At 36.5% G+C, this 11,000-nt stretch overlaps 5 protein-coding genes across 5 annotated transcripts; 1 reads left to right on the forward strand and 4 right to left on the reverse strand.

The window, feature by feature from the left end:
• Window positions 1-1,085: 1,085 nt before the first annotated feature.
• On the reverse strand, window positions 1,086-1,517 carry BDF20DRAFT_820299 (uncharacterized protein; the record flags this gene model as incomplete). Its single annotated transcript, XM_053077530.1, has 2 exons — window positions 1,086-1,354; window positions 1,451-1,517. Coding segments are annotated over 2 exons (336 nt in total), but the record flags the coding sequence as incomplete, so codon positions are not given.
• Window positions 1,518-2,505: 988 nt separating this feature from the next.
• On the reverse strand, window positions 2,506-4,194 carry BDF20DRAFT_819940 (isocitrate dehydrogenase [NADP]; the record flags this gene model as incomplete). Its single annotated transcript, XM_053077499.1, has 6 exons — window positions 2,506-2,587; window positions 2,672-2,862; window positions 2,940-3,488; window positions 3,576-3,736; window positions 3,822-3,921; window positions 4,021-4,194. 6 exons carry the CDS (start codon window positions 4,192-4,194, stop codon window positions 2,506-2,508), a joined length of 1,257 nt encoding a protein of 418 aa, XP_052936230.1.
• A 434-nt stretch (window positions 4,195-4,628) lies between these two features.
• BDF20DRAFT_868671 (Polymerase/histidinol phosphatase-like protein) lies at window positions 4,629-6,977 on the forward strand. Its single transcript, XM_053080946.1, has 4 exons — window positions 4,629-5,433; window positions 5,532-5,559; window positions 5,636-5,731; window positions 5,805-6,977. Exons 1-4 carry the CDS (start codon window positions 4,917-4,919, stop codon window positions 6,538-6,540), a joined length of 1,377 nt encoding a protein of 458 aa, XP_052936231.1. The 5' UTR covers window positions 4,629-4,916; the 3' UTR covers window positions 6,541-6,977.
• A 147-nt stretch (window positions 6,978-7,124) lies between these two features.
• Window positions 7,125-8,646, reverse strand: BDF20DRAFT_912907 (uncharacterized protein; the record flags this gene model as incomplete). Its single annotated transcript, XM_053084003.1, has 2 exons — window positions 7,125-8,114; window positions 8,191-8,646. 2 exons carry the CDS (start codon window positions 8,644-8,646, stop codon window positions 7,125-7,127), a joined length of 1,446 nt encoding a protein of 481 aa, XP_052936232.1.
• Window positions 8,647-9,770: 1,124 nt separating this feature from the next.
• On the reverse strand, window positions 9,771-10,893 carry BDF20DRAFT_912908 (protein phosphatase 4 core regulatory subunit R2; the record flags this gene model as incomplete). The annotated part of the gene is made up of 3 exons (XM_053084004.1): window positions 9,771-10,253; window positions 10,347-10,440; window positions 10,517-10,893. 3 exons carry the CDS (start codon window positions 10,891-10,893, stop codon window positions 9,771-9,773), a joined length of 954 nt encoding a protein of 317 aa, XP_052936233.1.
• Between the last annotated feature and the right edge of the window lie 107 nt (window positions 10,894-11,000).

Below are 11,000 nucleotides of genomic sequence, written 5' to 3' on the forward strand. Positions count from 1 at the left end.
TTCTTTTTTTTTAACTGGGACGAAAGTTAAAGGGAGGCAACGCTCCTTTCTAATAGTTGCATAAGTATTTTTACAGATAGCATTATGTACAAATAGTAATTACATGTGAGTACACTGCGGCAAATGGAAAACCAATCCTTCTGTGTTTCTTATAGACAGGCGTATAAATGATGTAGCTATTCGAGTCTGAATAACATTCTATTTATTTTCTGTCCTTTCTTTGAAGTAGAAAGTTACGATATAGTGAATTTGCACGGTGTTGTATTTAAAGAAACAAGTGCATTAAATATACCAGAAGCAAAGATTAGGTCAAACGAGCAGAGAATAAAATAAGGCCTTCATTCGGTCATCAAGAAATAACTGATATCGATCTTGAAAATTAAGTTGCGAAATTATATTCACTGCCTTCGTTTGGTTTGATAGTGTTAGCATTATTCACCAATGAAAGCCATCAGGCTGCTCGATGGAACTTATCTTGTAACTTTACAAGATTTTCTTAACGAATGTAGGAAATTTTATGCCTGATTCCTTTAAAAAGGGTAAAGAGCCAGTGAACACAATGTCAAATGTCGTTAAAGTTTATTTAAGCATATTACTGTAACAATTCATGACGATGCACGTTAAAGCTAAAAGATGAGTTAAAGGTTGATAAAAGGATCATATCTTTGTAGGAACCTCAAAAATGTCCTTTTACTTCACATTTATATCCAAACCAGATATTCTAAAGTACATATGCAGGATTTGTTAGCTTCTATGATAAACCTATCACTTTTCAAGTTTAGACTAGCAATTTTCTACGCTTTTGGGAGAGATTCATTCTCTGATTTTACATCGTATAAGCAGGCTGTCGAATATTTTGATACAAAATGTATAAGTATTACAATTTCTTATATACAGCATCAAAATTAAACGTTAAGTCAATAATCTATATGTATTCAAAATATGGTTTGAATAAATAATGTAGTGTCGTTAAATAATGACGTAAAGTGAGATATTTTCATTGAGAAGAATAGCATTTGAAAAGCAAGAAAATGGGTATACAATTTATACTCTTGGAAAAAGTATGGGGAGCTCTGGATGAAAGCCTAACATGATTGTTTAACAACTATAATAAGCATACCAAACATGGTTAGGAAGAGTATGCATGACGCTGCCATTACTGTAGACCGGGTCGCAGGGAAAAATCCTTTCATCATGGCTACTTGTGCATGAAAAAATCGTAGAAAAGCGAAAATTAAGAAAACCATACTGATAATGATGAAGAGAAACCCAATCATTTGACCCGTGACCAGAAGCGGTTGCTCATCTGAATCTGGTGTTGCTGATTTTTCAAGGCGAAATAATTGTGTGAGACCTGAAAGTAAGAAAAAAAAAAAGGTACAGATTATATAGAGTTAGAATTTACAAACCATAATCTATCCGTTACTTGTGCTTATTATATCTTATTTACCTATTCCCACAGAAACGGTGGATAAACTTGTACGTACCCAGGCCAAATAAGTTCGTTCATTCGCTATTCATATATTACGTTATAACCATAATATATTGAGCAATAACTCCAGGGATTGATAAAATGCTTAACTTATGCCTGTTGTATAAATTGTATTACCTAAATGATCCCTAGCCACACTGCCCTTATTTTCCAAATAGATGGAGGTGGAGCACTTTTGTAAATTTTGTAACATTTCTTGCCAGAAATTATGTGAAAATATAGAATGTGCTATGCTTTCTAACCGTTTCGAAGATTGTCGATTGCCGCCGTCGTTTAAGGTTGAAGCGATAGATACATTAGCTGAATGCGTTGGATTATCATTACAGCCTTCATCTACAGTAGTTGTTGTATAATTTTCATCCGAACAATCATTTTTTTGTGGCTGTTGATCTGTCAACGTATGATAATTTCTATTGATTTGTGGATCGAAATGTAATAAGGAGCTTCGTTCTGTGTTAGGAAATGAACTTTGAGCAGAAGACATGTATAAGAAGAAGTGCTAATGTACAAAGAAAATCGGTTTGAATGTACCCGAAAATCAGGAAAAAAAAGGAAAGAAATTAAGAAAACCATTTTTAATTTATAAATGAGTTCCTCTTGGTATACCACTAAGCAGGCGTCAAAGAATATGTATCACGTAAATTTTTTATCTATCTCTCGCTGCAACCTTCAGAATTAAACAACCTTAAACTTTATCAGTCTGTCTTTTGCATTTGAGCATTACTCTGATCTCTTCCTCTATTTTTTAAATTTTCCAGAGGCAGTATATGCATTTAATCAGTTCAAGCCTGACAGTCTTGGAAATGACATATAAAAAATAAAAACGTCAAAAAAGAGCTCAAAGGCATACTTGTTATTGTTGCTGTAGTAACCATCTACAAGTAGCGATTCATTGAGGCAATATATTCGAAATTTTCATTTCAAAGTTGGAACTCGTAAGCTTTTATTTCTTATCTTGTATAATTCAGAGAATGATTTACAGGTGAACTATTGTGCCTCCAGGATACAATTAATTAAGCAGATCTCAATTGTTCAAGGTTTTCTTTAACGCGCTTCATGTAGTCACCAGTAGTAACATAATGCTCAGGCTTTAGACTACAGAGATTTGAACAAAAAAAAAAGGAAAAAGTTAAGAATACAATTTAACTGTATACTTAGGTATGTTTCTTGAATACTAACTTTCTGCCATGAATAGCTAATGCTAGATCTTTCGTCATTACGTTATCCCTCTGAACAGCATCAATGCAAGCCCTTTCAAGATCAGAGGAAAACTTCTTCAACTGTTTGTTATCGTCAAGAGCTGCACGATGACCTAAGCCTCTAGTCCAAGCGAAAATAGATGCGATAGGGTTTGTAGATGTGGGATTACCCTAGAATAGACCGCAAAAATTACACACAAGTGCAGGGTTAGCTAGATAAACAAGAGATAAGAGTTCTACAGCTTTACCTTTTGATATTCACGATAATGTCTAGTGACTGTACCATGAGCTGCTTCTGCTTCCATTGTTTTACCATCAGGGGTGATTAAAACAGAAGTCATCAGCCCCAAAGAGCCATAGCCTTGAGCTACGATATCTGATTGAACATCACCGTCATAATTCTTACATGCCCATACGAATCCACCTTTTGATTTAAGGGCTTGAGCTACCATGTCATCAATCAATCGATGCTCATACCACAAGCCCTTCTCTTCAAAATCTTTCTGATAGGTGGCTTCGTAAATTTGTTGGAAAATATCTTTAAATCTTCCATCATATTTCTTCAAAATTGTGTTCTTTGTGCTTAGATAAAGAGGCATTTTTTTGGTAAGAGCCATTTGGAAACAGCTGTGGGCGAATCCTTCAATAGAATCATTAGTATTATACATGGCCATACCGACACCACCATTCTCTGGAAAGTCGAAAACTGTCCATTTCTGAGCTTCAGAGCCATCTTTAGGAGTAAAAACCATTTCAAATTTTCCCGCCTGGTTAGTAACAAAATCAGTAGAGCGATACTATGCAGAGAAAATTAGAGTTTAAGTTTCGTTTTTAATCCAAATGGTTTTCTGTAGTCTGTCAAATCATTTGTCAAAATACTTTACCTGATCACCAAAGGCATGACGTCCAATTACAATAGGCTCTGTCCAACCAGGTACAATACGTGGAATGTTATTCAAAATGATGGGTTCACGGAAGACAGTACCATTCAAAATGTTACGAATAGTGCCGTTGGGAGATTTCCACATTTGCTTGAGATTGAATTCTAATTCAGCGTAGGTTTCAAGCTTATTAATAACGCAAAAACCCCTTCAGTTTTCTTTTTTTTTTTTCAATCTGTTATTATTCACCTTTGACGCGAGCCTCATCTGGTGTGATGGTTGCACATTTAATGCCCACGTTATATTTCTTTATAGCCTCAGCAGCTTCCACAGTAACATTATCATCCGTCTTATAAATTGGAAAAAAAAAACCAGATTAATGACTTCACTGAGCAAAATTTAGTCCAGCTAATAGAAGCTTTTCCCCAGAAAAAAATTGTATTTTTACTTTATCACGGTGTTCCATGCCCAAGTCGAAATATTTTATATCCAAATCGACATATGGTAAAATGAGTTTGTACTTAATGTCGGCCCAAATGACTCGAGTCATTTCATCGCCATCGAGTTCAACGACAGGATTGGCTACTGTAATGCGAGACTGAGTAGAGTATTGAGCCTTCATTCTGGTAGAGATATTAGCTAAAGTAAAGGCACTAGCACGACCAGTGTTAACAGCTGCTTGACGTGCAATGGGTTGAAAGGCTAGCATTAATTCAAAATTAACAAGTGGTAAACAGAAAGAAAGAGTGAGAACTGGGGTAGAAATAGACTATGATACCCGTGTATATTTATGAGTCAGTTTGGGCTGGAGTCTCCTCCCCCACACCCACACGCATCACAAAACAACACAACGGTTAAATGCGGATGTTAACCTAAAGCCAATCGTTGGAGCCGATCTCCAATTTAATCAGATCCTTCTTTATGTAATCTTTTTAATTCCTTATCTTTTGCCTTAAAAAGGATGGTAGTACCTAAAAATTGCCAGAAAGTCTAACCATCATTGCACTGCAAGCTTACACACACTTAGAATGTATATTCTTCCTTTCCTAGCTTTTTCATCTCATTCAGTGATGATACAGTGCTTCTTACTCTGTAGGCTGCGATGCTACATTAAAAAGCAGATGTGAAATATGGTTAGAAATGCTTTTTCAACCAGATTCCAAATCATGGCTTATTTGCCGAAGTATAGTTCTACACTAATACTTGTCAAACTGTTTTATCTTCCGTAGATTTAAACTTTTCAGCATACAATAATATCCTGTTTGGCCATATCTTGCGAGCTTCTCTCTTTCTTTGTTGTAGGGTTTTTTATTTTTCATCTCAGAAATTACTCTCCATAAATACATGGAAAACCAAAATGAAAGAACTTCCTCTCTTCCAGTAACTGAGTCAATAGAGGCAACGGCAGAGGAAGACATGAAAAACAGTCATTATGAGCCGCTAACCAATCTCGATAAATCAAGTACATCCTCACTACAGCAAAGAAACTTGTTCAACAATAATAGCAACTATGTTAGCCATACCAATAATAGGACGACCACCAGATTTCCATTCAGGCAACGCCTATCACTGTTTTTTTGCAAGCACTTTGACTATTTTAGAGGATTATTATACCGTATTATCACACTTATCGTCATTATTGGAGTTCTTATTGCCATCGGCTTGGGTCTGAGATATACAGACGGATTACCGAAGCCTGAAGACTTTTCTAATCTAACTTTCGATTGGCAGATCAATCCCAGAGATTACCTCAAGCCGTACAATGCTTCATTCGAATACAATGTCTTATTGGATGGACATTCTCATTCGACCTATAGTGACGGCAAAATGAATGTGCGACAACTTTTAAATTGGCATATTGGTAAAGTTATCCATTTCTTTTTTTTTTTTTTTTTTTTGTTTTTCTGTTCAAAGAGTAGGAGAATTTTTTAACTTGCTTATTTAAATTTGATTGTAAAGCAAATGGATATAATGCAGTTATGGTCACGTAAGTAAAGAACACCCTTTACTGTCAATCTCTTGTTTCATTTATTCAAACGGTTTCAATCACATTATGTATATAGTGACCACAATACAATCGAAGGTGGACTGGCGGCGGAAAAATTAGCAATCAGAGAATATAATGATACCATTGTGGTCATTCCAGGCATGGAATATACGTAAATTACTGTCAAACTGTTCATGCTAAGTTTTCTTTCAATTGTAACACTGAAACACTCCTTTATAACACAGCTGCTGCAGGATCCACATGAATTTGATTGGCATAAATCAAACGATTAAAACGACAGGTCCGTTTCCTACAGATGAAGAGTTGCAAAATGTGATTGATAAAGTACACGAATTGGGCGGTCTTGTTATTGTGAATCATATTCCATGGAGCAATACTACTGAAGCCGGCTACCAGCTGCCTCGCTTGCCTAACCATCCTAGCATTGAACAGCTGATCAGTTGGGGAGTGGACGGCTTCGAGGTTATTAATCAAGAAACATTCGATCTGGCATCTTATCAAGCGACACTGCAACACAATCTTATACAAATGGTAGGCATGGATCTACATCACCCCTCAGTGGGTGCTCAAGTCTGGCTAACCGTCAACACGCCTTCTATGACAAAAGCAGCCATTTTGAATGAAATTAGGAACAGGCGTACTTCCTTCTTATTTGATCCAGCTGGTACGCGGCCTCGTGCCTATGTGGACTCACCAGCCTCATTCAAGGCCTTAGAGCCTTTGATGTATCTAGGCGATTATTTTGGTATGTTTTATGATAATTACAAGGGCATGTACAGCTTTCAAGGAACTTTTTGTCATCCTGAAATATTACGGGTGCAGAGTAGCGTTATCGGGTGGTTTATCTTTTGGATCATAGTATTGATGACTGCATTTGAATTGACTCGGTTAGCGGTTCTTTCTGTATTGAGCAGGAACAGTTTGAAACGGCTATGTAGAACATCTCGAAGTGGTAGATAATATACTTAAAAGTTATAGAATTAAAAGCTCTGTATATAATGTACATCATTTTATAGTTCTTAAATGTTTCAGAATGTACATTCGACAGTGCTATGGTGCAAGTGTATAATGTTAGGTCAATTGGGTTTTATTCGGTTGAATCTTTTCTTTTTATTTTTTTTTTTCTTTTGTCAACTGCGCTGCTGATAAGTTGAAATTTTGTGCCAGATAAAGAGTAAAGGAAAGTATAGCTTAAATTGTTATGTCAAAGGATAACCATACTTAAAAAATAAAAGTAAATAAGAAAACAATAAAAGAGTGAGGAAGAAAGCATATAGCTGTAAAGCAAAGAAGAAGAAAACTAGTGATTTCGCTACGTCATCTTATAAAGTAAGTAAAATTAGTGTTATCTTCGGCATAAAGTAAAGATTGAAATTGGTATTTTTTTTTTTTTTTTTGTAGTTTGTCGTTCTACTACTATTACTCCAGTAAGTCTTTTTTTTTTTCATTTGCTGGATAGTGTCAATTTACTGATAATAAATTTATATGGATGGTCAAAGTTGTGTAAAAGGAATAGCCATTATCGAAGTGCACTGATGCACTATTCAGTTAGTGTAGTTTGAGTCTAAAGGATGATGATATCTTCCAAATTCGTCAGTTATGGCAGCATCAGGAACGTTATCGATCGTATTATAGAAATGATAAGTTGTTGTAGCGGAAGGTAAGCTGGATGTAACATAAGACGGTCGGTCATGGGATGTGGTAGAGTTGGATGATAATAAGCCTGCATTTGCCATATTTGTTGCGGAATGCATAAATGCAGCCGCGGCAACTTCAGCGGCAACATTGTCTGTTGTTAGACCGGTAGGATGCACGGTAGTTGTATTCGGTGCTGTATTGGCATGAATAGAAGTAGTTTCAGAAGACGAAAGGGATGAGTTTCCATGATAATGATGAGTGATACCTAATCCGTTACAGTAATAATCGGATGCTGTTGTTGCCGGTGCGTAATAGTCTTGGTAACCATGAGAGAGGTGCCTTTGTGATGGGGTATAGACTAAGGGTGTTTGCGGATAAGAATGTGGACCTTGTTGGCCTAATGGATGTATTGTGTTTGGATGCATATTTAGTGAATAAGGTTGTTCATGTCGCTGATGTTGCTGCAGTTCTAAATAAATGGTAGAATTATTCATATCAAATGCTGCAGACTGAAATGAATGGTCATTGTGGCAGCCTATCAAAACTTGACTGTCATCTTCTTTTGTATGCATGGAATAATAGCAGGACTCTTTCGGGGATGAGGTAGTTGATATAGATACATAATTTGGACTAACTTCATAACTCACATCTGAAGAAGGTGGGCCTGATGACAGTTCACTGCCATCTTCTTTTAGGGCAGGTGGCGTGTAGATGATGGACGAGCCAGAATCAAAACAGTAGCTGCTTCTGTTGGAGTACCTCGCCTGTGGTACTGAATGTGGAGATGTTGCTAGGTTAGGGCTATGTCCACTATTACGACGAGTGATACAGTAAGGGCAGTGACGAACGAAACGGGCAACCAGTTCTTTTGGTATCCAAGAATATCGCTTTCGTACCTAAATAATAAAGGGTAAGCGTTTGTCTTTGATGATTCATCTATCGTTACTTTTTTAAAAAAAAAGGTTGTTTTACCAATGCTGAAGTCTTATCCCGTCCGCCGTGATGAGCCTCTCTGTGTGCTTTCACAAGTATGTCATAAATATTCTCTTTCATTGCGACAGGCTTGTTATCGTGGCACACAACATCATTCGGCCCAGGCTGGAGTTGAAACATCTTTTTGACCCAAAAACGAAATTGCGCGGTAGATATAGCCGTATTTCTCGGATCCTTTAATACTTGTTGTATCATATAGTAACGATGCTGATCAACAAGTGCTTTGTCTCTTTTTTTAGGACTAAGATTGCTCAAATAATCATCGATAATGGCTTGAAACTCTTCGGTACTGGGTATCTGATTATCATCGTCAAAGGTATCCTCAGATGGGAAGGTAGAAATTGCTCCAGGGTAAAATGAAGGGTTGGTGTTACCTTCGAACCGATATCCAGAATAAGGGTGTCGGTAGTACAAAGGTATGTTTGCTGATTCCATTTTTAATTACAAGTGACAACGGATTCTGTTAGCGAAATAAAGGAACTATGTTAGCTACTAATACTTGGCTTTTCCTTATCACTTTTATGTACATACTGACTTTTGCTAATAACTATGCTTGACAAGAAAAGAAAAACAAATAAGCCCTCGTTTCTTAACTTTACAGTGAAGGCCAAAGAAGGAAAGAAAAGAGAAAGAAAGGTCAGTAATAAACTCCAAATAATCCATCAAGTTGCTGAACGGTATACCGAAGGAATGGAGTTCTGATCGGAAAACTCTTTTTTATTTTACCAATAATTATGCACCTGCGAATAGCTCAAAATAACATTAATGTAAGCGAGGAAGTAATACTTATATATGGTATATAATAGACAAAAGGTACAGTAAAGATGATCTATCAATAAGGAATCATTAAATGATTACAACTTATAAACATTGGTATATAGGGTGTTATGAACAGGAAAGTATAAGCTCTATGTTTATCGATGGCTCCTTATTGCACTAAATGTTTGCTCTATCTCTTAAATGTTATGTGCCTTCTTTACCGCAGATGGATGAAGCATTATTGTAGTTTCAGCTAAGTTATTTCAAACCTGCTTATGTTTGTCCTTTTGAGCCTCAGTAAAATATTTAATGATAACATTTGTGATACCTTCTTGCCTGCAATTTGTCACTATGTCGTAGCCAAACAACTGATTGTTCAATCATTTGAGGCGAAAGGTTGTTCGAAAATATGGATCAAGTACGAGATCTGTGTAAAGTTTTTCCTACATCACAAATAAGCGCAAAGAAAGCTTAGTAGTATAAGAGCGTTTCCATCTCTGCTATATACAAAATTAAACTATCATCAGGAATTGTAATATTTGTTATTTAGAAAATTGATGATCTGAGGCTTTCCCCTTCATGATTGCCAAAATTGATAATTCTGAACTGCTCAGTATGGGAAGAGCTCGAGTGACGTTTTGATCATTCTCATCTATTAGATGTATGTGTATATACGTTCTGTTCAATCTAAACTCATTTGCTCTATTTACAGGATGATCGATACGGAAAGTGTAAGATGTAATTAAATAACTAAGCTACAATCGGGGGTCAATTAAATGGGCGTCTATTTTGTTAGTTCATTACATATCAGTGATTATACTTTTTTCATTGGTGGTGTCATTGTTTTCTGCAATCAACGCATCCTTCGTCTCAACCTTCGTTTGATTATCGTTGTTATTCTGTTGTACATTTTCTGTTTCTTTTCTATCGGTTACCTCCAAATCGCTTGTTTTCGACTCCTCCTCCTTCTCCGTGTTTTTATTGTTGTCATCCTCTAACTTCGCTTTCTCAGCGTCCGTTACAGCGTCCATAGTCTCTTCACCTTGATTTTGGTCTTTTGAAGTCATCGCCATTGTGCTAGGCGACTCTCCTTCGTGATCTTCTGCTTCTGGTTCTCCACTTTCAAAGGGAATGGGAGTCAATTCTATTTCATTGGGTATGGAAAATAGTAAACCTTCACTTGTGCCTGTGGTCGTTGAAGTATCCGCTTCCTCCATGGTAGTATCGACGTCCTTCTCAAATGTGTCATCGTAGTCTTCCCAGTAAGAAGTTACTTGTAATATCTTTTCAGAAAGAAAAAAAAAAAAAAAGTAAAATAAAGAATGAGGTTTGTGTCACTGACATATCATTTTGATACGATCAACATATCTGTATACCTTTTCTACTGCTCGCAAATATTTTATGTACATTTTATAATATCTCTGAGGATGTATGACAAGTTCGCAGAATCTCTGTATTGTGAAAGGACAGCTATCGAACAGGGTCTCATTAGAAAAGGCGCACTACTAGTACATACCATTTATGAAAGAGTACAAGTAAAGCCTACCCTAAATGCTCGCTTATACTATGTACAATCCTTAAAAATGAGTCATCAACAAATATCTTCAGATTCTCGTCTTCGATCTTAGCCTCCATAAGTTCATTTTGCTGTACAACAAAAGCGATAGTATTAGATCTCAATCGTAGAAGTGATTCGTTCTGTGTACGACAAACCTTTGTCAGATGGTTAATGAGTATGGGTCGTAGTTGGTCCCAAGATACATCGACTTTATTCGTCTCTGCAATTTTTTTTAAAGTGGGGTTGATTTCCAAGCTACCGAAAGCGTCATCAATCTCGACAAGTTCAAGGCGTTTAGCAGGTTCTAAGACACCATTCTCCATGACGATATCTGTTTTTTCCTTCGTGGTGCTTTCACTTGACATTTTGTTAAGGATCGGATTTCAGTCTTTTTTTTTCTCAAATACAAGGAGTTTGAGAGCAAACGGAGACTTTACAGTTTTCAAGCAGGTTGCAGCGGCATAACAATTTA

This window comes from Mycotypha africana, assembly GCF_025528875.1.
Source record: "Mycotypha africana strain NRRL 2978 chromosome Unknown BDF20scaffold_5, whole genome shotgun sequence".
Taxonomy (NCBI): domain Eukaryota; kingdom Fungi; phylum Mucoromycota; class Mucoromycetes; order Mucorales; family Mycotyphaceae; genus Mycotypha; species Mycotypha africana.